The following is a 24,197-nucleotide window of genomic DNA, read 5'->3' on the forward strand; positions in this document are numbered from 1 at the left end:
AAATTGGAGTCAGATATGAGCTAAGTTTATTATAAATCAATGTTGTGCACTGGAAAGACCGAACAGGCATTAAACCTTCATCCACCAGTGGACACCGGCATTGGGCCAACTGGGTGGACCTTACAAAATGGTGACCCATCTCCGTGATCTCCCAACTCAGGCGAGTTACGTCTTTCCAGCACAAAATGGATTCATATCAAGCAAGAGGTTTGGATCTTCTATTCGATCTTCAGCTGCTGTGGTAAGTCAATTCTTCTTTGCCTATTGGAAATGTTGAGGGAAAGCGGGACGCACCCTATATAAACACATTGATAGAATGAGTCGGAAATGCTCAAAAATGTTAGACCGGAATCCGTTATCCGGTGGGGTTGAGAATTAGACAAAACCACTTTGATTATCAGGGACATGATAGCAGAAATATAGACAAACGCCATCCCTTGCTCTGAAATATCTCTTTGTCTGCTAGACAGCAAGAGTTGAAGCTTAAATTGGAATAACATCATCCAAATGATATTCTGGAACTCAGTGGAGAGTCACAAATTAGATCCAAAAAGTTTAAGTCAAAAACTATCCATTGTTTTTAATCTACTGTTTTATAAAAAAGAGAAAAATGGAAAACAGGAAAAAATGGTTTAAGATGTAAAAACAATTGTAAACTTTTAAATTGGATTAATTAAAACAGTCTGTTTTAAGGCATTTGCATGTGAAAAATAAAGGTGAGCAGAACAGAATGATTCGATTGAAAAAAAGACAAATAGGCTCTAATGAAAACTCTGCCTTTACAAATCAGAAATTTGTCATTTAAATTTAAAGGTGATAAATTCAAATATGATGCTGATCACTTAAAATATCCACTATACTTTAATTTAATCTCGAAACAGATTAAATATAAAAGATAGAAATTAAATTCTAAGATTTTAGCTTTAAATCAGCCCTTAGACCTCCTGATTGCTCAAACCTTTTCATATTCAAATGGCCTGACAGAGAGCCAAGAAATTTCACCTCAGTGAGAATAAGATTCTGAGAATGTGTTTGCTGTATTTGCATATAACAATTACATTCTTCCATTTGGCCACAAGCCTTTGCTGATTCTTTTGTTCTCCGTGCAACCTACAGGCAAACACAGCTCTGATCACAAGATAAAAGCATTAAGCTAAAATGAACTGTTGTTCTAAAACACTCTCCAGAGACCAGATAAAATTATATTTAATACATATACAACACATCAATTGTGTTCAAGCCTATACATACACACACACACACACACACACACGTTTGTTTTTGTGAAAAGTGGGGACATTACATAGGTTTCCATTCATTTTATACTGTCCAAACCATATATTATATTGCCCTCACCCCACCCCATCCCTAAACCCAACCATCACAGGAGACTGTGTTCAGCTTTATTCTCTGATTAAACTCCTTCTGTAGGATTTATAAGCATTTTGAGAAATGAGGACGTCACCAATGTCCTCATATTTCACCTCCTTTTTGTAATACCTGTGTCATACCCATGTCATTATACAGATTTGTGTCCTGATATGTCACAAAAACACGTACACACACACACACACACACACACACACACACACACACACACACACACACACACACACACACACACACACGACACACCACACGACATACACACACAAACACACACATTATTATAGATATACCTTCATAATTATGGTTAAATAATGTGATTACTATCATGTATGACAAATATCTTCATGTTTTTTCATTTTGAAAATGAATGTCATTTATTTGAATGTATTGTCATGATGATATGTTTTATGATGCATACTGCCTATTATACTGTTTTAATAAGTTGCACTGACCTTTTGATAGCTTTACCTTGAGTAATTCAAACCAAGAATATTTAATATTCTCCCTATCATTATACCCCATCTCAGTGGTGACAAAGAATTCATCTGTTTTTGATTGGACCTTTTAAACAGATTGAAAGAGACCTGAGACCAGTTGTACATCTCGCACTTGCTGACTTTTATGTTTTGATCATATATTTTATGCTTAACCTCAGGACTTTCTCCAATGCAGAATGACACAAGTTCATAATTGTTCAATCGCTGAGCCATCAAGTTGCTGTTTAGGTGTTCGGAAAGAGGACAGTGTATACACACTGTAGACCCCCACATGCCGATGTCTGCATGTCTGGAGGTGACCAGATTTATCAGAAGAAGCAGACTATGAGAAGCCCACACGACGTGGACACTTTTGCCAGGGGGAGGACACAGTGGAGGCTATGAAGGCCTGTATGGACTGAATGAACTGTGCATTCGAGTCAGGCTCATCAAAAGAGGTGAAAACGAACCTGGACCTGTTTAGCTACCTGCTGAACACAACTTACAACTGAAAAATGCTGCAGAGACTGTCTTGAATTGCCCCTGAACGACCTCAACAAGGATACATAGTGACCCCATGGACAAATTTATATCTGACCCACGGGATCAAATGGGGGTTATCTGTAAGAATTGAAATATTACAAATATTTTTGATGTCTTTGACAATTCAAAACATGAGCTGAAAACAGGGCCAATGGACTCCACAACCCACCAGGGGGAATGCGGGAAAAACCAGTTCCTGCTGCATTTGCATCTGAGTATGCTGAAACTCAGCTTCATCCCCCCAACTCACGCATATGGTCATTTCAATGTTTGAATGTTCTAGATTAACCAAACTGACTTTAACTATCATGTTTGATATCATTTGAAATGTCTCAGTGCGATTGCTACAATGGTCTCATTCTCTCAGAAATAGACATAAAACAATAAATATATAACTTCAGGCATCTTTTGAACCACTGTGAAGGGTGTGACTTTTCCCTAAGTGTGAATGCCTTTTGTTATTTACACCCCCTTCCTTGAGGGAATTCTTGGATTATTTAAGGTAAGATCTGAGAAAGATTCAGCGCGATTCTGCCTACCCAGATCAGCCCATGACATGGAGCCTAGGCTCCACGTTATGTAAAATTTACACGTTATGTAAAAGGTCAGGTATGCATCTTTTCATCTTGGATTTATCTTTGATGATTTGATGTTTTGTATTGATCATTTATGAATTGACTGATTGAATTGGCATAATACATTTACCTGACTAATAAATTGTAATGTTTGACCATATTTTGCTCACTCTGTAATTATTAATTCAAGTAGATTACGCTGTATCCTTGTTTCCGCACGTCTTGCGTCAGGTCAGTAGACGGACTAAAATCCAATTGAGATGGAGCATTGGGCACACTAATTGTGTTTTAGCGATCCGGCTGACTCTTGATTTTGATTCATGTGTACTTAGGTGGAAAGGGCGATAACTTCCGTCTAGGTCAACAAGGTGTTGCACGACTAACCTAGATTGGGTACCCGACCTTTGTTTGAAGGTAATATTATTCTAAACTAAGTTCATATGGGAAACCATGGGCTTGGTGAAAACGTTCGAGGTTACAGAAGTAACCCTTCGTTCCCCGAGGAGGGGAACGGAAGTGCCATAAGTGGATGAAATCCACGATGGGAGGATTCGGATCAGAAGCCGCTTGTCTGAAAGAGTATTGAACGGGCCAATGAATGAATTAATTGGCAGCGTAAGCTTGCGCAGGTGTGCTGCATAGGCAATTATCTCAGCATATAAGCACACCTGAAGCCAGCAGACGCTATCCTTTTTAACCTGAAGAGACTTTCAAACAGCTAAGGGACAGTCATTATGGCGACGGGGTATGGCACTTCCGTTCCCCTCCTCAGGGAACGAAGGGTTACTTCTGTAACCTCGAACGTTCCCCTTCGGTTGGGGAACTTCAGTGCCATAAGTGGATGAAATCCACGAATGGAGAAGTATGGAAAGCGCCATAATGACTGCACCTTACCAACACCCCCGATGAGGAGATAGTCAAGCAAGCGTGACGCACCCACATCATGGGGGGCGCGGTCCTCCAACGTGTCCCTGGCCCTAATTTATCCTACTTCAACAGAAGTTTTACGGATTTAGAAATATTTTTTGGGAAGTCATGAGCATCTAGATAATTCTAGGAAATACGACAGTACGTTGGGAAGCGTGCAATCCCGATAGGGAGGACGCTGCGGAGGCCAACCGTTACCCAAGGGGGGGATAGATGGCAGAATTTACATATGGACTAGCCCTAAAAAGGGGGAGTACTCATAGCAAAAGCGTGGTTAGCGGAGAGGGAAGACACGGGTCCGCCCAGGGGGGGGACTTAACCGTGGCGAGATGAGCATATGGGATCGCCTAGTGGGGATCACGCATAGCAGGCACCTATACCAAAAACGCGGGCTGACCAGCGGGCAGACCTACAACGTAGTGGGCCAGCAAGTGACTCCTCCGCTGAGTCAGTGCTGGGGGCCACGGAGGAATCTGCAGGGCTCACCTGACGGGGAACTTTACTGACAGATAAAAAGGCGCACGTACCTCCGTGTTAGGGAGAATGGCGCAGCAAGCGTGTTTCAACACCCTACCAAGTTGTCTCCTCAATCACCAAAGGGTTACCTAATACCCTTGAGGAAACTGGCTCCACTCGCAGATTGTAAAACCTTGCAAATGTGTTGGGTGTCGCCCAGCCCGCAGCTCTACAGATGTCTGTTAGAGAGGCGCCGCGTGCACGCGCCCAAGAGGATGCAACGCTCCGAGTGGAGTGTGCACGTACTCCTGGGGGACACGGCTGACCTCGACTCGAATAAGCGAGTGAAATGGCATCCACAATCCAGTGGGATAATCTTTGTTTCGATATGGCACTTCCCTGCTGCCGACCGCCATAACAGACAAAGAGCTGCTCAGATGATCTAAATTCTGAGTACGGTCCACATAAATGCGCAGAGCGCGAACTGGACAAAGTAAAGAAAGGGCTGGGTCTGCCTCCTCCGGGGGCAGCGCTTGCAGGTTCACTACCTGATCTCTAAAGGGGGTGGTAGGAACCTTGGGCACATAACCGGGGCGGGGTCTCAGGATGACGTGAGAGTAATCCGGCCCGAATTCCAGGCACGAGTCACTGACCGAAAATGCCTCCAGGTCCCCGACCCTCTTGATGGAGGCCAACGCAACCAGCAGAGCTGTCTTCAGGGACAGAAATCTTAGAGATACTGATTCGAGTGGCTCAAAGGGATCGGATCGCAGACTCGTGAGAACGAGAGCCCAAGAGGGCATGAGAGGGGGGCGAGATAGATTAATTCGCCTAGCACCCCTAAGGAACTGGATGACCAGGTTATGCTTTCCCACGGTGCCGCCAGCTACCGCGCTATGATAAGCGGAGATGGCGGCCACGTAAACCTTGAGAGTGGAGGGCGACAGCCTGCTGTCCAACTTCTCTTGAAGGAAAGAGAGCACAACACTAATCTGGCAATTTCGGGGGTCTTCTCTGCGAGAGACGCACCATTCAGTGAATAGACTCCACTTCAGGGCGTAGGCGCGCCTCGTGGAGGGGGCTCTAGCCTGAGTGATGGTATTAACCACCGCAGTCGGTAGGTTACCTAAGTCTTCCTCGCGTCTAGGGACCACACGTGGAGGTTCCAAAGATCGGGGCGAGGGTGCCAGATGGTGCCCTGTCCCTGAGAGAGTAGGTCCTCTCAAAGGGATCCGCCAGGGGAGGGCCGTCGCGAGGAGTGAGACCTCTGATATCCAGGTCCGGTTGGGCCAAGGGGCGCAATTAGCAGAACCTGTTCCTCGTCCTCCCTGACCTTGCACAGTAACTGCGCGAGCAGGCTCACTGGGGAAAACGCATACTTGCGCATGCCCCGAGGCCAGCTGTGGGCCAGTGCATCCGTGCCGAGAGAGCCCTCGGTCAGGGAAAAAAACAACTGGCAATGAGCGTTCTCGGGGAAAGTAACAGATTGATCTGGGCTTCCCCGAATTAATTAATTAAATCAGCTGAACAGACTCGGGGTGGAGTCTCCATTCTCCAGGACGTAAGGCTGCCGTGAGAGCGCATTGGCTGCACGGTTGAGCTTGCCCGAATATGAATGGCGTGCAGCGATTTCAGCCGCGGATGACTCCAGAGGAGCAGACGGCGGGCGAGCTGAGACATGCGGCGAGAGCACATACCCCCCATACGGCTGATATACGCCACCGCCACCGCACTGTCTGTCCTGACCAGCACGTGTTGCCGCTCCAGCACCGGAAAAACGGTGGAGAGCGAGGAACACTGCCAACAGCTCCAGGCGATATGCCAATGCAACTGGGTACCTTTCCACAGGCCCGCAGCCGCATGCCCGCAACGCACAGCCCCCCAGCCCGTGTTGGAAGCGTCTGCTGATAACCAGACTGGACGCCTGTTCTAGAGACACCCAGGCCTGTAGAAACGAGGGGTCGCTCCCGGGGCTGAGGGCGCGGCGACACAGCGCAGTAACAGAGACTCGGTGTGCGCGCGCGTGCCATGCGCGTCTGGGGACTCGATCGTGAAGCCAGTGCTGAAGTGGTCTCATATAGAGTAATCCGAGCGGCATGAAGCGGCTGCGAATGCCATATGCCCCAGGAGTCTCTGAAATAATTTCAGTGGGACCACTATTTTACTGTCGAGCTCTCTCAGACAGTACAGCATCAGCTGAGCGCGCTCTCCGGAGAGGCGCGCTGCCATGGTGACCGAGTCCAGCTCCAGCCCGAGAGAAGAGATCCTCTGCACGGGGGCGAGTTTGCTCTTTTCTCGGTTGACCTGAAACCCCAACAGGTGGAAGTGCCAGAACACTTTGTCTCTGTGCATAATCGATTGCTCCGAGAGAGGGCAAAAATCAGCCAGTCATCAAGAAACTGAGTATGCAGATGCCCGCGAGCCAAAGGGGCGTTAAGGCACCCTCCGCGGGCTTGGTGAGGACCCCCGGAGACAGAGAGAGCCCGAAGGGGAGGGCTTTGTATTGCCAAGCTCGACCTTCAAACGCAAACCGCAGAACTGACGGTGGCGAGGAAGAGTGGAGACATGAAAATACGCGTCCATCAGGTCTAATGCTGCAGACCAACCCCGAGGACGAACGCACCGGAGGATGCGCTTCTGCGTGAGCATTCTGAACGGCAGCTTGTGCAGACAGCGGTTCAAAACGCGCAGATCTAGGATTGGCCGTGACCCACCACTCTTTTTGGGCACGATGAAGTGCGGGCTGTAAAACCCGCTCTCCATCTCGGCTGGAGGGAGCGGCTCGATTGCATCCTTCGCCAGGAGGACAGCAATCTCTCGCAAGACAGGGGCGGACAGGGGGCTTACCCTGGTGAATACACACCCGAGACTTGGGGGGCCGTTTCACAAACTGAATCGCATAGCCGAGTCTGATTGTGCGTATGAGCCACCGCGAAGAGCTGGCCCACGCTAACCAGGCAGGCAGAGCTCTCGCTAATGGACTCATCGCTACAATCGCTGACGTACCAGCAGTGGGGCAGCGCGGAGTGGGTGTGCTGATCCGGGAAGCGCGCGGGTCCCACGGAAAAGCTGGAGGTGAGATATTTGCTCTCACTTCGAACCCGAGCTCCGGAGGGGAGGCTCGAGGGGTGGGAGAAAGGAGACCGTCCTCCCAGCGCTCGTGAGCCACTAGCGAAACGCACCGAATCTGCAAGCTAGAAAGCATAGCGTCCCAGACTGGCAGATTTCGGGCTGTCACATCCGGGGAAGTGGAAAGTGCTTTCTCATGATATTTTTATGGCAGTAAAAAAGTGCCGTTGGAAATGGGGCCCCGCCCTCCAGCGGGGAAAGAGCAAGTTCCCTCTTCCCCAGATGGCCTGTCCCAGGGGCGCTTCGCGGTCCGTTGCCGGACTTAGTGGCGTTCTGGGCAGGGGGGCTGCCTGCTTCCGAGGTGCCCGACGCGCTCGCTTCGCTGGAGGCGTGTGCGGGGGCGGAGCAGCTCTCGTAGGCGGGCGCCTTCGGCGAGGAGCAGGTATGAATGGCACGGCGGGCGGAGCGGGCTACGGACCGCCGATAAGACATCACCCACCAACTGCTCTCTCACCGCCTTGAATTCCTGGGTGAATTCACAGACAGTGTCGCCGAACCTGGCTGGGGGATATGGGGAAGTCAAGAAAGCGGACTTTGTCGACTTTGCGCATATCAGCCAGGGGTGGTGCTCCTTGACTACTAATGTGGACATCGTCCTCCCTAACGCACACGCAGCGGACTCAGTAGTCCGAAGAGCTAAGTCGGCGGCGGTGCGAAGCTCGTAAGCCTGGGTTGGAACCACCCTCGTGCAGCTTGGCCAGCGCCTGCGCTTGGTAGCGCTGGTAGGTGGCTATCGCATGCAAGGCGGAAGCAGCCTGGCCCGCAGCTATGTAAGCTCTAGCTCCGAGGGAGGCAGATAACTTACATGCTTTGGATGGGAGACGAGGCGGACCCCGCCAAGAAGAGGCGCCGCGCGGATTGACCGCCATCGCGCACTCAACCTGAGGAATCGCCACATACCCCCTGGCTGTTCCACCGTCAAGAGTGGTGAGGGTGGAGGGACACACAGCACGAGCAGAAAAAAGTGCTTTTCAAGACCGCGTGAGCCTACTGTGCACCTCCGGGAAGAAGGGAACGCCCCTCTAGTCGGTCCGGCCGCGGAGCTGGGGGATAAACCATCTCCAACCCACGGCCGAAGCAGCCCGGGAAAGCACGGCTAACATGTCCGTTTTAGGATCCGAAGTGACAGCGCTCACCAGCCCGAAGGGGGTGAGCGGGTCTGGATCATCATCGGACAATGAAAGCCCACCCTCCAATGCCGCGGTGGACGTCTGGTCTCCGGTGTCATCGGCCGTAAGGGCTACCATCTGTTAGACGGATCGCTTCCCCCGCCCGAAGCTTGGATGGAGCGCTTAGAGGAGCGGGAGGTCCGCGGGCCCGTGGGCGACGGATTATCTCTCGCTGAAACCCTCAGATCTGCCCGAGTGCCCGCTGCAGAGCAGGGGACAACTGGGGTGGTTCGCCCTTTTGCAAAGGCTAACCGCGATCTTGCGCAACAGTCATGGCATCGCAATGATGACATGAACTGCCCGCGAGCAGCGCATTAACATGCTGGACCCCCAGACATGTAACGCAGTGCCCGCGCCCATCGTCCGAGGACAGGAAACCACCGCATCCAGAAACGCACAGTCGGAGCGCCGTTTCATCCACTTATGGCACTGAAGTTCCCCAACCGAAGGGGAACCAAAGTTACTATAGAGTCCAGTAGTCGGGTACATTTATATTAATGCCCTAACCTCTAATTTGAAATGATGATTGTCTTAACTCAAAGCTGTACACCTAAGCGGGACTAACTAAAGTATTTTAGAACGAGCGCGCTGGTAGCGGCCATCTAAAGTATTAGTCAATTTACCTCTGTTTAATATTCAAGACTGACCGGAGTGTGACCGTGAGGGACGCCTTCAGCCGAGGCGATTTCTCTGAGCGACATGAGCACCCGAATGAACGAATGTAATAGTTACTATTGAAGACAAAAGGTTCAAACATTTATCTAAATTACATATTGATATAATCTTCTTAATGTTTTATGATTGGAGTCAGATAAAACAAGGATAAATATATTAATATTCTAAACCACCTCATATTAAAATTGGAGTCAGATATGAGCTAAGTTTAATATAAATCAACGTTGTGCACTGGAAAGACCGAACAGGCATTAAACCTTCATCCACCAGTGGACACCGGCATTGGGCCAACTGGGTGGACCTTACAAAATGGTGACCCATCTCCGTGATCTCCCAACTCAGGCGAGTTACGTCTTTCCAGCACAAAATGGATTCATATCAAGCAAGAGGTTTGGATCTTCTATTCGATCTTCAGCTGCTGTGGTAAGTCAATTCTTCTTTGCCTATTAGAAATGTTGAGGGAAAGCGGGACGCAACCTATATAAACACATTGATAGAATGAGTCGGAAATGCTCAAAAATCTTAGACCGGAATCCGTTATCCGGTGGGGTTGAGAATTAGACAAAACCACTTTGATTATCAGGGACATGATAGCAGAAATATAGACAAACGCCATCCCTTGCTCTGAAATATCTCTTTGTCTGCTAGACAGCAAGAGTTGAAGCTTAAATTGGAATAACATCATCCAAATGATATTCTGGAACTCAGTGGAGAGTCACAAATTAGATCCAAAAAGTTTAAATCAAAAACTATCCATTGTTTTTAATCTACTGTTTTATAAAAAAATAGAAAAATGGAAAACAGGAAAAAATGGTTTAAGATGTAAAAACAATTGTAAACTTTTAAATTGGATTAATTACAACAGTCTGTTTTAAGGCATTTGCATGTGAAAAATAAAGGTGAGCAGAACAGAATGATTCGATTGAAAAAAAGACAAATAGGCTCTAATGAAAACTCTGCCTTTACAAATCAGAAATTTGTCATTTAAATTTAAAGGTGATAAATTAAAATATGATGCTGATCACTTAAAATATCCACTATACTTTAATTTAATCTCGAAACAGATTAAATATAAAAGATAGAAATTAAATTCTAAGATTTTAGCTTTAAATCAGCCCTTAGACCTCCTGATTGCTCAAACCTTTTCATATTCAAATGGCCTGACAGAGAGCCAAGAAATTTCACCTCAGTGAGAATAAGATTCTGAGAATGTGTTTGCTGTATTTGCATATAACAATTACATTCTTCCATTTGGCCACAAGCCTTTGCTGACTCTTTTGTTCTCCATGCAACCTACAGGCAAACACAGCTCTGATCACAAGATAAAAGCATTAAGCTAAAATGAACTGTTGTTCTAAAACACTCTCCAGAGACCAGATATAATTATATTTAATACATACTATTTTTTATATAATATAATTACATTAGGAATAAACAATAATGTACATTATATTATAACCGCCAATCATGGCACTAAAGACCAAAGATGAAACATTCATCTTGAGGAGGTTTGCTTTCTTTATGCTTAATGAAAACACTGACAGAACTACTATAGCATAACTGATTGTAAACCAAATAAATCCTCGATGAAAAACACCACCTACAATTAAAATTTGATCAGAGAGTTAAACTCACCAGAAAAATAATGAAAGGGGGATGGATATGATAACATTCAGAGTTACCAAAGTTTTTTATGGGTCAAAAGATCTAACCTGTGAGCCACACCATAAAATGAAAACTGTTAAGCAGAAAACACCAAAAGGGTGAAATGATTTCTGCCAACAGATCTGACTGTTAATGAGAGCAGAAAAAATGTCCCCAGCGGAACTGGGAGGTAATGCTCAGAATACAGCAGACTGTGTAAACTCAACAGAGAGAGCAGTTTCAGGTGTTACACACTCACAATATGCTGAAATCAACAACAGCAATTCAGATCTGACCAACAACATCATGTGGCTTCCAGAATTAATATTGCAAAATGATGCATTAACATTAATTCCACATGATTGAATTTGAAACTGATGAAAATTCTAAAATTAACTATGGTTCTCTCTGCTTTTGTTCTCATCTTAGGCAGACCAATGACAAAGAACGCTCCAGATCCGGTCCACTTCAAACAAATACAAATGAGGGCGACAAAAGGTTAGGCCATAACCTGAGAGGCCAAAAGTCTTCCATCTTGCACCTCAAAGCAAGAACCCCTGTGTGGCAAACACCTCACCTGCAGTGAGTCCTCTGAAAAAAGTCTTTGATCAGTCATCAGAATAACAATTATCCACAGCTGATCTTATCAATGGATTTAGCATTCTATTTGCTGAAACTTAGCTTCATCCCCTCAACTCACGCTCATGGTCATTTCAATGTTTGAATGTTCTAGATTAACCAAACTGACTTTAACTATCATGTTTGATATTATTTGAAATGTCTCAGTGCGATTGCTACAATGGTCTCATTCTCTCAGAAATAGACATAAAACAATAAATATATAACTTCAGGCATCTTTTGAACCACTGTGAAGGGTGTGACTTTTCCCTAAGTGTGAATGCCTTTTGTTATTCACACCCCCTTCCTTGAGGGAATTCTTGGATTATTTAAGGTAAGGTCTGAGAAAGATTCAGCGCGATTCTACCTACCCAGATCAGCCCATGACATGGAGCCTAGGCTCCACGTTATGTAAAATTTACACGTTATGTAAAAGGTCAGGTATGCATCTTTTCATCTTGGATTTATCTTTGATAATTTGATGTTTTGTATTGATCATTTATGAATTGACTGATTGAATTGGCATAATACATTTACCTGACTAATAAATTGTAATGTTTGACCATATTTTGCTCACTCTGTAATTATTAATTCAAGTAGATTACGATGTATCCTTGTTTCCGCACGTCTTGCGTCAGGTCAGTAGACAGACTAAAATCCAATTGAGATGGAGCATTGGGCACACTAATTGTGTTTTAGCGATCCGGCTGACTCTTGATATTGATTCATGTGTACTTTGGTGGAAAGGGCGATAACTTCCGTCTAGGTCAACAAGGTGTTGCACGACTAACCTAGATTGGGTACCCGACCTTTGTTTGAAGGTAATATTATTCTAAATTAAGTTCATATGGGAAACCATGGGCTTGGTGAAAACCAAAGTTACTATAGAGTCCAGTAGTCGGGTACATTTATATTAATGCCCTAACCTCTAATTAGAAATGATGATTGTCTTAACTCAAAGGTGTACACCTAAGCGGGACTAACTAAAGTATTTTAGAACGAGCGCGCTGGTAGCGGCCATCTAAAGTATTAGTCAATTTACCTCTGTTTAATATTCAAGACTGACCGGAGTGTGACCGTGAGGGACGCCTTCAGCCGAGGCGATTTCTCTGAGCGACATGAGCACCCGAATGAACGAATGTAATAGTTACTAGTGAAGACAAAAGGTTAAAACATTTATCTAAATTACATATTGATATAATCTTCTTAATGTTTTATGATTGGAGTCAGATAAAACAAGGATAAATATATTAATATTCTAAACCACCTCATATTAAAATTGGAGTCAGATATGAGCTAAGTTTATTATAAATCAATGTTGTGCACTGGAAAGACCGAACAGGCATTAAACCTTCATCCACCAGTGGACACCGGCATTGGGCCAACTGGGTGGACCTTACAAAATGGTGACCCATCTCCGTGATCTCCCAACTCAGGCGAGTTACGTCTTTCCAGCACAAAATGGATTCATATCAAGCAAGAGGTTTGGATCTTCTATTCGATCTTCAGCTGCTGTGGTAAGTCAATTCTTCTTTGCCTATTAGAAATGTTGAGGGAAAGCGGGACGCACCCTATATAAACACATTGATAGAATGAGTCGGAAATGCTCAAAAATCTTAGACCGGAATCCGTTATCCGGTGGGGTTGAGAATTAGACAAAACCACTTTGATTATCAGGGACATGATAGCAGAAATATAGACAAACGCCATCCCTTGCTCTGAAATATCTCTTTGTCTGCTAGACAGCAAGAGTTGAAGCTTAAATTGGAATAACATCATCCAAATGATATTCTGGAACTCAGTGGAGAGTCACAAATTAGATCCAAAAAGTTTAAATCAAAAACTATCCATTGTTTTTAATCTACTGTTTTATAAAAAAGAGAAAAATGGAAAACAGGAAAAAATGGTTTAAGATGTAAAAACAATTGTAAACTTTTAAATTGGATTAATTACAACAGTCTGTTTTAAGGCATTTGCATGTGAAAAATAAAGGTGAGCAGAACAGAATGATTCGATTGAAAAAAAGACAAATAGGCTCTAATGAAAACTCTGCCTTTACAAATCAGAAATTTGTCATTTAAATTTAAAGGTGATAAATTAAAATATGATGCTGATCACTTAAAATATTCACTATACTTTAATTTATTCTCGAAACAGATTAAATATAAAAGATAGAAATTAAATTCTAAGATTTTAGCTTTAAATCAGCCCTTAGACCTCCTGATTGCTCAAACCTTTTCATATTCAAATGGCCTGACAGAGAGCCAAGAAATTTCACCTCAGTGAGAATAAGATTCTGAGAATGTGTTTGCTGTATTTGCATATAACAATTACATTCTTCCATTTGGCCACAAGCCTTTGCTGATTCTTTTGTTCTCCATGCAACCTACAGGCAAACACAGCTCTGATCACAAGATAAAAGCATTAAGCTAAAATGAACTGTTGTTCTAAAACACTCTCCAGAGACCAGATATAATTATATTTAATACATACTATTTTTAATATAATATAATTACATTAGGAATAAACAATAATGTACATTATATTATAACCGCCAATCATGGCACTAAAGACCAAAGATGAAACATTCATCTTGAGGAGGTTTGCTTTCTTTATGCTTAATGAAAACACTGACAGAACTACTATAGCATAACTGATTGTAAACCAAATAAATCCTCGCTGAAAAACACCACCTACAATTAAAATTTGATCAGAGAGTTAAACTCACCAGAAAAATAATGAAAGGGGGATGGATATGATAACATTCAGAGTTACCAAAGTTTTTATGGGTCAAAAGATCTAACCTGTGAGCCACACCATAAAATGAAAACTGTTAAGCAGAAAACACCAAAAGGGTGAAATGATTTCTGCCAACAGATCTGACTGTTAATGAGAGCAGAAAAAATGTCCCCAGCGGAACTGGGAGGTAATGCTCAGAATACAGCAGACTGTGTAAACTCAACAGAGAGAGCAGTTTCAGGTGTTACACACTCACAATATGCTGAAATCAACAACAGCAATTCAGATCTGACCAACAACATCATGTGGCTTCCAGAATTAATATTGCAAAATGATGCATCAACATTAATTCCACATGATTGAATTTGAAACTGATGAAAATTCTAAAATTAACTATGGTTCTCTCTGCTTTTGTTCGCATCTTTGGCAGACCAATGACAAAGAACGCTCCAGATCCGGTCCACTTCAAACAAATACAAATGAGGGCGACAAAAGGTTAGGCCATAACCTGAGAGGCCAAAAGTCTTCCATCTTGCACCTCAAAGCAAGAACCCCTGTGTGGCAAACACCTCACCTGCAGTGAGTCCTCTGAAAAAGTCTTTGATCAGTCATCAGAATAACAATTATCCACAGCTGATCTTATCAATGGATTTAGCATTCTCTTTGCTGAAACTCAGCTTCATCCCCCCAACTCACGCTTATGGTCATTTCAATGTTTGAATGTTCTAGATTAACCAAACTGACTTTAACTATCATGTTTGATATTATTTGAAATGTCTCAGTGCGATTGCTACAATGGTCTCATTCTCTCAGAAATAGACATAAAACAATAAATATATAACTTCAGGCATCTTTTGAACCACTGTGAAGGGTGTGACTTTTCCCTAAGTGTGAATGCCTTTTGTTATTCACACCCCCTTCCTTGAGGGAATTCTTGGATTATTTAAGGTAAGGTCTGAGAAAGATTCAGCGCGATTCTACCTACCCAGATCAGCCCATGACATGGAGCCTAGGCTCCACGTTATGTAAAATTTACACGTTATGTAAAAGGTCAGGTATGCATCTTTTCATCTTGGATTTATCTTTGATAATTTGATGTTTTGTATTGATCATTTATGAATTGACTGATTGAATTGGCATAATACATTTACCTGACTAATAAATTGTAATGTTTGACCATATTTTGCTCACTCTGTAATTATTAATTCAAGTAGATTACGATGTATCCTTGTTTCCGCACGTCTTGCGTCAGGTCAGTAGACAGACTAAAATCCAATTGAGATGGAGCATTGGGCACACTAATTGTGTTTTAGCGATCCGGCTGACTCTTGATATTGATTCATGTGTACTTAGGTGGAAAGGGCGATAACTTCCGTCTAGGTCAACAAGGTGTTGCACGACTAACCTAGATTGGGTACCCGACCTTTGTTTGAAGGTAATATTATTCTAAATTAAGTTCATATGGGAAACCATGGGCTTGGTGAAAACCAAAGTTACTATAGAGTCCAGTAGTCGGGTACATTTATATTAATGCCCTAACCTCTAATTAGAAATGATGATTGTCTTAACTCAAAGGTGTTCACCTAAGCGGGACTAACTAAAGTATTTTAGAACGAGCGCGCTGGTAGCGGCCATCTAAAGTATTAGTCAATTTACCTCTGTTTAATATTCAAGACTGACCGGAGTGTGACCGTGAGGGACGCCTTCAGCCGAGGCGATTTCTCTGAGCGACATGAGCACCCGAATGAACGAATGTAATAGTTACTAGTGAAGACAAAAGGTTCAAACATTTATCTTAATTACATATTGATATAATCTTCTTAATGTTTTATGATTGGAGTCAGATAAAACAAGGATAAATATATTAATATTCTAAACCACCTCATATTAAAATTGGAGTCAGATATGAGCTAAGTTTAATATAAATCAACGTTGTGCACTGGAAAGACCGAACAGCCATTAAACCTTCATCCACCAGTGGACACCGGCATTGGGCCAACTGGGTGGACCTTACAAAACCATACATTTTTGACCGTATTAGCCACCTAACTGACAAAACGTAAAATAGTTACATTTTCTCGTGAGATCAGGCTGGGTATATTGGAAATATGTGCCTTAGCCTACATTTTTGCAAAACATAAATACGTTGCTCCAGGTAGGATTTGTTGCATATTTTAGGTGACAAATTCACTAGAGGGCGCTGTCTGATTTTTTTGCGATTCTGAAAAACGTTACTTAGTTTTGGCATAAGTCTTAGATGTGTATTATATTGTTTTGTGTATAAATATTGAGTCCTCTTCTTGTACACAATAAGGTGGGGTTTGTTGCACCCTTCCTTAAACCCAACCAATAGTGTTTGCAAACGTAAGCAAAAAGTCTACTGCAACCACAAAGTTTACATTTACATTGTATCAATTGACCCTTTGCTAAGCCCCGCCCTCCTTAGTTACTACGCCTGTCCAGCTTTCGTTCCTGGCATGGCTTTTGCAATGTGTAAGCACCGGTGTCAGACATTGCCAGGGATATAATGTCATTTTTGGCGAACAGGTAAGATATCTGAGAAAGCCAGACAAAAAAGGACTGCAGTATGCATTACAGGGGTATATTCACCACATAATAGGTAACCGATTAGAGAATAATTCAATCAAAATTGAAGCTAGTTTAGCCTAACCGCCTCATTCAAGCCATTCAACAGCTTAGCTCATGCTTAGCAGGAGAGATGCAATCTAAAAATAATCTAAAAATAACAAATTAAACCGTGACTTCTCTATTTTTAGCCAAAAAGCCTGATAGATTAATTGTTGTGCAGTGAAATATAGCGTTACTAACCGACGAGGAAACACGCATGGACAATGTTTCTTTATCATTCATTGATAGAAAAAACAGCCAGAAAGGGGAAACTGATGTATTTGTGCCAAATATTAGCATCATTGACCCTTAACAATGTACAGTAAGTTACCTATTACTGTCAGTATGTTTGTGTGCTCTTTATAAATGACTGAAAAACAGCTGCTGATAAAGTATGTTGATCGCAAGTGCTCAGTTTCTGATCGCGACTCTGTTTTCTTCTGTTGATTTGGAATTTTAAATATTTGTAGCTTGAAACAGACGGAAATATGGAGTTCAGTAAAGTTAGCAACAGATTCGCACATTCATAGTTTCCGGATCAAAAACTCATGACCTATTCGCTATTTGTATGACTAACGTTACTATGGCGAAGGCTTAAACGGAGCATTGCTCATAATGTCGAGTGAAAAAAGAAAAAGACATCCGTGAAACATGACCTGCTTTGTATTTTTGTAGGAAAAAGTTTAGATCTGTTTAGGGTAATTGAGAGTTATTGCCGTCAGTCTTTCACTGAATTTGTCAGGAAGTTCAAAACAAAACCAACTCTGCTTCTTAAGCGCCCCTCACACAACTTGATCCACGCTGGCATTTCTCCTCTTGGAATTTTAGTTTTGAAAAGGGAAAAAATTCCACCATCCCGTCCAAACTTTTAGAATACCGGGTATCAGATTTGCACAATCCATAAGCACAACGCGATGGCCTGTTTCCCTCGCTCGAAAGCTTGACAAAGCCCCTACCCGTAGGTTGCTAAGCCACGATTGGTGGGTGGCGGTTTTTGGGTGTGGCTTAGCGAAGGGCCAATTTTGTGGAACTGTGCTTCTTTAGACTTGAACCCGAGCATCACACAGTACAAACTGAACTACCAAGCCAACGCTAACGCATTCCATTACATATCATAGGCATTAATAATATTTAGCTGTTTTTTATAGTGTTGTGCAAGGATCTGCACGTAAATAATAATTTGTTTGTCAGTAGTATGTCCCTGTAAATATCACTAATGTGCAAAGGAACAAAAATTGTTGGTGCCACACTGCCCCCTAGTGTTTGTTTTAACTATAAACTGCAAACAAACTGAAACACATTTCTCCAATGAGACTGTGTTGATATTCCTCAATAAAATACTATATATATATATATATATATATATATATATATATATACACACACACACACACACACACACACACACACACACACACACACACACACACAAACTTTGACTTACTAGCTGTAAAACACTCTCAATGTTTTGAGTCTGGGTTAGGTCTAAATATGACCCAAGTTTCATTTGAAGTCCTATGACGTTTTCTGTAAGGGCACACAAACACAAGGCATAAAATTAGATGATACGATTAACTGTTTATGGTGACAACACACAATCTTGACGCAAGTCCTACCTGTCCCATTGTTCACAAGAAAAGCCCATCGACCAGGAACATTTACATTAGTCGTGTTTTTGAGGTTTGGAATGGAGGAGCCATTAGAATGATAATGAATGACATAGTAGTCGGTGGAGTTTATGGTATCATATCCAGCCTAATAAAACAATGTACAGGAATGTTATGCATATAGAGTTAACATACACTATTTAATCATGTGATTTTTTTAAATTTATTTTATTTTTATTTTTTTACCTCCACTGGATAAGATATCGCTGCGCAGTCACCGTAATTCATCAGAATGAAAGAAAAACCACCTCCTGAAATCAAAACTACTTGAAAAGTGATTGCCTGAAAAGAAAAGAAAACAAAATTATGATTCATAATCGATTTATCCTTCAGTATTCTGCTTTGAGAAATAGATAGATCAAATTTACTGGGTCTGAATGACGACCATATGCATTCATATCCCATGTAAGCACATAGTCCCATGTGACAACAAAGACCCAAGTAGCCGTAAAGCCCTTGTTAGGGAAATACTGGTTTATATCCTGAGTGGCCCGGTCGAGCACACTTCCATTTGTGTACTCCTGATACCAATATTTGCCAATACCAATGTCATCAAGGTCAGTCCAGAGCGTAGCAATGTAATCTTCATTTCCATATGTGGGAAAGGGTTCAGGGTGAGATTCTGTTAAAGACTGGTTGAAAGTAAGGAGTCCATTATAATTAACCTGAAATAAATTAATAAACAAAAATCAGTTTAAATCCAGCAGCAGAATGTGAGCCAGTTATCAAAACATTTGATTCATATTAGACTAGCAGTAGAACTGAATTCTCACATATATGCTGCTGTACTTGCGGCCAAAGTATGTAAATGGAGCAGAGAAATCCACATATTGAAAGGAGTCATTGTCAAATTCAAGATGTTCAATGTCTCCCGCTGATGAGCCGAATGGATAGAATATTGCTGGGGCTGGCGAGAGCATAAACAACAAAACATACAAATGTAGATGGGAGATGTTTTACTACTCATCTCATATTCCTGCTATTAAAAAAAAGTAATCAAATACCTGCCCATGCAGTTGCTGTTGTTGTATAAACTGTTAAAAAATAATTCATTTATAAAACACAAAAAAAAAAACATTAAATAATGTGTTGTACAGTTAATTTAATTATTGGCAGACTTATTACCTGACGTGGTCATCAGTATAGTGTCTAATCTGGTGGTGTCTGAAACAATAAAATGCATATAAATGCAATTAAACAACTCATGAACTCTCTTGACAAGTACAGCTTTCCATTCTGCATGTATAATTGTTGGAGAATCCACTCAGGAAACTTAAACTGCACTTCTAAAAATTAGCTAGCTACACTACATGCTACTTCCTATATAGGTAGTAACACTGAAGCTTTTTTCACACAGTGTAAAAAATGCTGAGCTCCACACAATTCCTTCATGTTGTCATAACACTAATCGATTAAGTTAACTTGCTTGTTTTTACAAATTAAAGTGGTTTGAACGTAAAACAATTATGTTGTCCCTCCAAAAACTCAGCATAGTTGCGTTGATTCAGCTCATTTTAATAGTTTGAAGTAAGCAGTTAAAACTATTCTTTGAGTACAGACAGGTTACAATTTTTAAAATATTAATTATTCATTATTTTATTTAAATATTTATTTCTTTAAATATTTCATTGCACGGTTTTAAAGTTCTCAGACTGTTAAGCATCAAAGTTGGAACAAATGTAGATCAGTAATCATAAAGTTTAGCACATGGTAGCACCTAAAAACAATGTTCTTACCTCAGCTGAATTGCCATTAGTTTAATTTATGTACTGAATTTCAGCTGTCTTCACTAAACAAAATATTGTTTACTAAATAGAAATGAACAAATTCATGTAAAACTGTAAGATGTGTGATTTACCACTAGATGGCTGCAATACACCATTGTAGTATGTGATCTTGAATACGACACTGTGCTGCTTCAGACTATTGCAGGTTCACTAAATGGAATGTAGCTGTTGGCAAGCAAGATATTTCCTGCTAATAGCAGTGTATTGGAAAGAGTAGATAACTACTAGAAAGGCTACAGTATATTATCATAATCATAATATCATCTCTGAAAACTGTAGATAATCAAGTACCTGAGCTATTTGTAGCTATAGCTTATCCCCAACACTGGCATTTATAAAGGATATTTCGTAAACGGAAGCAAAACCTCCACATTTCGTGACTCAAAAATCAAAAATCGTTGCTTACATGGTAGACTCTTAATAAGAGTATTATCTTAATAATATTAAAATCAGAGTATTGGTGTCCATGTAAATGTACTCAGAAAGTGCCTGATGAAGTCGCGAGCTGGCAAAGACAGCGCATTCCTCTGCCTTTCAGCATGCACCCTCCAGTGTTTTATTAAATTTGACGTGTTTCCCCCTTAAACGCAAGTGTCTGCTTTGCGCTGTTGTGTCAGAATCCTTGTGAAATACAGTAATACTTTAGGACGCTTATTTTAAGCAAATTAGACAAACACGATCATGCGTGTTGAATCTGAAGGGAGTCTCTCCGGCTGCCCTGTCCTGCGTGCATTGTGTGTGTCTGTGTCTGTCTGCGTTTGTGTGCGCGCGCATGTGTTTCATAGCAACAAACCTGCCTAAACCTGCTTTAACCATTGTCCGTAGCCACTAAATCCAAAAGTTTCAAAATTGTTTGTATTCAATACTTTTATTGTTATTATAATTTTCCGTATCTGTAATGCCTGTATTTTGGCATTTTTTGCAGTCCACTTAGAAACCAACTTGGAAATAATTTTTTTCTTTATTGGCATTGACTGTTTTGAAATTCAAATGGCACTAACATGCCTGTGTTTTTATTTCTGTAATAAATATGGCTGTCAAGCCAGGATCTTGATGGTTTATTGTGGGTATGTTGTTTACAATAATATTTAGAATTTAATTAGTTTTTGTATTGCGTTTACATTAGTTTTACATTTGAATAGGCAAAATTACAACATTCAGTCTTTAAAATGTGATTATCCTGATTAATTGTGATTAATTTTCAAAAAAAGTGTGATTTAATTAGTTATTTTTTTTAATCGATTGACAGCACTAGTAAACATACATAAAAATGCGAGTCTTAGGATCTATGGAATTTATTATTTTATCGCCTTCATTACCCATTAAGGTTGTCAGTGCGGTGGTTTCTGAAAGATTCAAAAATACAAACACTCACTCAAAAAGGATGTTTGCTGTTTGTTCAAATTAATAATCAACTAATAAACAAGCTAATATGTTGACTTAATTCCTTCATGTCAGGCACAAATCAATTGTGTGAAACCCATTTTTGACAGTGCTTAAATACCCCATGAAACCATGAAATGTTTTCTTTTTTCCATCTTTATTATGGAATGTTTGATGAAAGAACATAAATTAAAATTCACTGATCTACGATTTGTTTACTCTGAGTCTGGCACTTTTGGGAAAAAAATGTGATTTATCTTTGAGAATGAATATGGTTGGTTGGATAATTGTAGTCTTACATGAGCAGTCAATACTATTTCCCATCATAATATTTTCCTTTTACTCAGAATTTTAATTGTAGATATCATTTTATGTTTATTTTGTCTCCATTCCTACAATAAATACTGTATATAGAGTAACTCATGACTAATTACCTGATTGAACTTCGGTGACTTGTGATGTATTTTCCATTGTACTGGATCCTAAAAGAGTTAACACATATAAACAACATTAAATACCACTCAATTGATAAAGTGCAGTTGTCTTTGTTATTAAATATGCTTATTAAAACTATATGGACTATAAAAAAAAGATAAGGTTTAAATTCAAAGGTCTGTCAGTATCTATTATTGCTGTTGTTTTAGTGTCTGTTAAAGAAAGACAGTTAAAAGAAAACGAAAAAAAAAAAAACTCTTAGGAAATAACTCTCACTATTAACTATTGGCTTATCACCTGCCTATCATTAATATTTTAACTCTTTATTAGTACTTATAAAGCACATATTCTGCATGATTGTATTCTACATCCTTTATTGTACCAATACTCAACTATTCCTTATTAACAATTTATTAGCAACAAATTATGAGTTTATTGAGCTTAAAGTCAGCTAATGGCTTGTTAATAGTGAGAATTGTACTTTAAAATAAAGTGTGAGCATGTTTTTTTTGTGAGAAAAGACATTTTAAAGTTCCATAATTACCTGTTTTTGTTTGCGCCATGACTGTTAAAAAGAAAGAAATAAATAAATTCAGAGACATGTTTGCTTTTTCCACATTATTTAACAGATGGTAAGAACACTTACGCAGAGCCAGGACTGATGCGAACACCAGAAGATGGTGTAAAACCAGAGAAGAACTCATGATGAAACGTTAAAGATCAAATGCCTGATGCAGGAGTCCGTCTTTTGTAATCAGAAAATTATTAATTCTCTCTAACTGATGCCAATCTAGAACAATGGAAACAGGGATCAGATATTTTTCTATACGTTTGTAAAACCGGCAGTGTTTTAAAGATTTTTAGAATCCTTAAAATAATCTTTGAATCCAGATCTTATATCTAAAAATAATCATAACCAATCGTTAGTCATAACCCAACGTTGGCTCAAAATATGGACAGTTAAAATAAAACTTCAATTTTTAATCCAATGTTCTGGTTTGTCCATATTTTTGACCCAGTGTTGGTTTAGAACGACACAATATATATTTTTTATTTGACCTCTGAGTAAAGTCTACTCAGTTCACATTGTTCAGTAAATAAATAAAAAAGGTTTGCAAATATTTTAAACGCTTTACAACCTTTAAAACACCTATAACACAAGGTTGTAAAGGTCACCTGAATTCCGCATAATTAAACCTACTTTATTTCTAATTTAACTTAACAATTTATTGATAATTTTTTTTAAGTATCATGTTGCTGCTGTCCTAAACATAAGATACATATTTAAGCATATTTGTTGCTGTTTTCTCAGCTTTTATTGTTTAGACACGTACAGTATATCAATTATTGGTAACAACAATTGGTTACATCATGTTTTAGTTTCAGTTGAACAAGTAAGAATTGGTGAACAAGTCGATTTGTCAGAGATTATATCTCATAGAGTGTAACAGTAAACAGCGAGATGTGACTTACCCCACACACTTTCTCCTCAGATGTTCTCACGTCAGCTGTGTTTGAGCAGGAAGATATGATTTTAAACATCTCTGCACTGTTGACAGGAATAACAATCCCTGTAATGGAGGAACTTTTGTGATTACTGTGTCAAAAAAAAAAAAAAAAACAAGATCATTAAAAAATTACTTTACTTGCCTTTCTAGATGTATCATTTCACATTCATTCTTCCATCAACTTGCATGAAGAAAGCTTTGATATGGTTACACTGTTATGTTTTTTTGTTTTTCTTTTTTAAATGTTGTGGAATCCCAAAGGTTGATCTAATGTTAGAACATTTATACTAACAGGAGAGACTACATTCAAAAATAATCTACAGAATGACACATAAGCAGCTGAAAAACACAAATGCTGAACAAACAAAACACTTATGCCTCTTTCTGACATACTTCCTAGCTGTTTAAATAGATGATAAGAGAATTAAACAAGATGCAGAGAATGTCTG

The 24,197-nt window shown here is 40.8% G+C and overlaps 1 protein-coding gene across 1 annotated transcript; it reads right to left on the minus strand.

Annotated features, from left to right (window-relative positions):
* Positions 1-9: 9 nt before the first annotated feature.
* LOC137496764 (sushi, nidogen and EGF-like domain-containing protein 1) lies at positions 10-23,779 on the minus strand. Its single transcript, XM_073918896.1, has 12 exons — positions 23,714-23,779; positions 22,887-23,030; positions 22,785-22,805; positions 22,240-22,287; positions 19,761-19,799; positions 19,640-19,669; positions 19,409-19,542; positions 19,004-19,300; positions 18,822-18,917; positions 18,585-18,723; positions 18,413-18,495; positions 10-295 (listed from the first exon to the last, which is right to left on the minus strand). Exons 2-12 carry the CDS (start codon positions 22,942-22,944, stop codon positions 230-232), a joined length of 1,011 nt encoding a protein of 336 aa, XP_073774997.1. The 5' UTR covers positions 22,945-23,030; positions 23,714-23,779; the 3' UTR covers positions 10-229.
* Between the last annotated feature and the right edge of the window lie 418 nt (positions 23,780-24,197).

Source organism: Danio rerio, chromosome 12, assembly GCF_049306965.1.
Source record: "Danio rerio strain Tuebingen ecotype United States chromosome 12, GRCz12tu, whole genome shotgun sequence".
NCBI classification, from domain to species: Eukaryota; Metazoa; Chordata; class Actinopteri; order Cypriniformes; family Danionidae; genus Danio; species Danio rerio.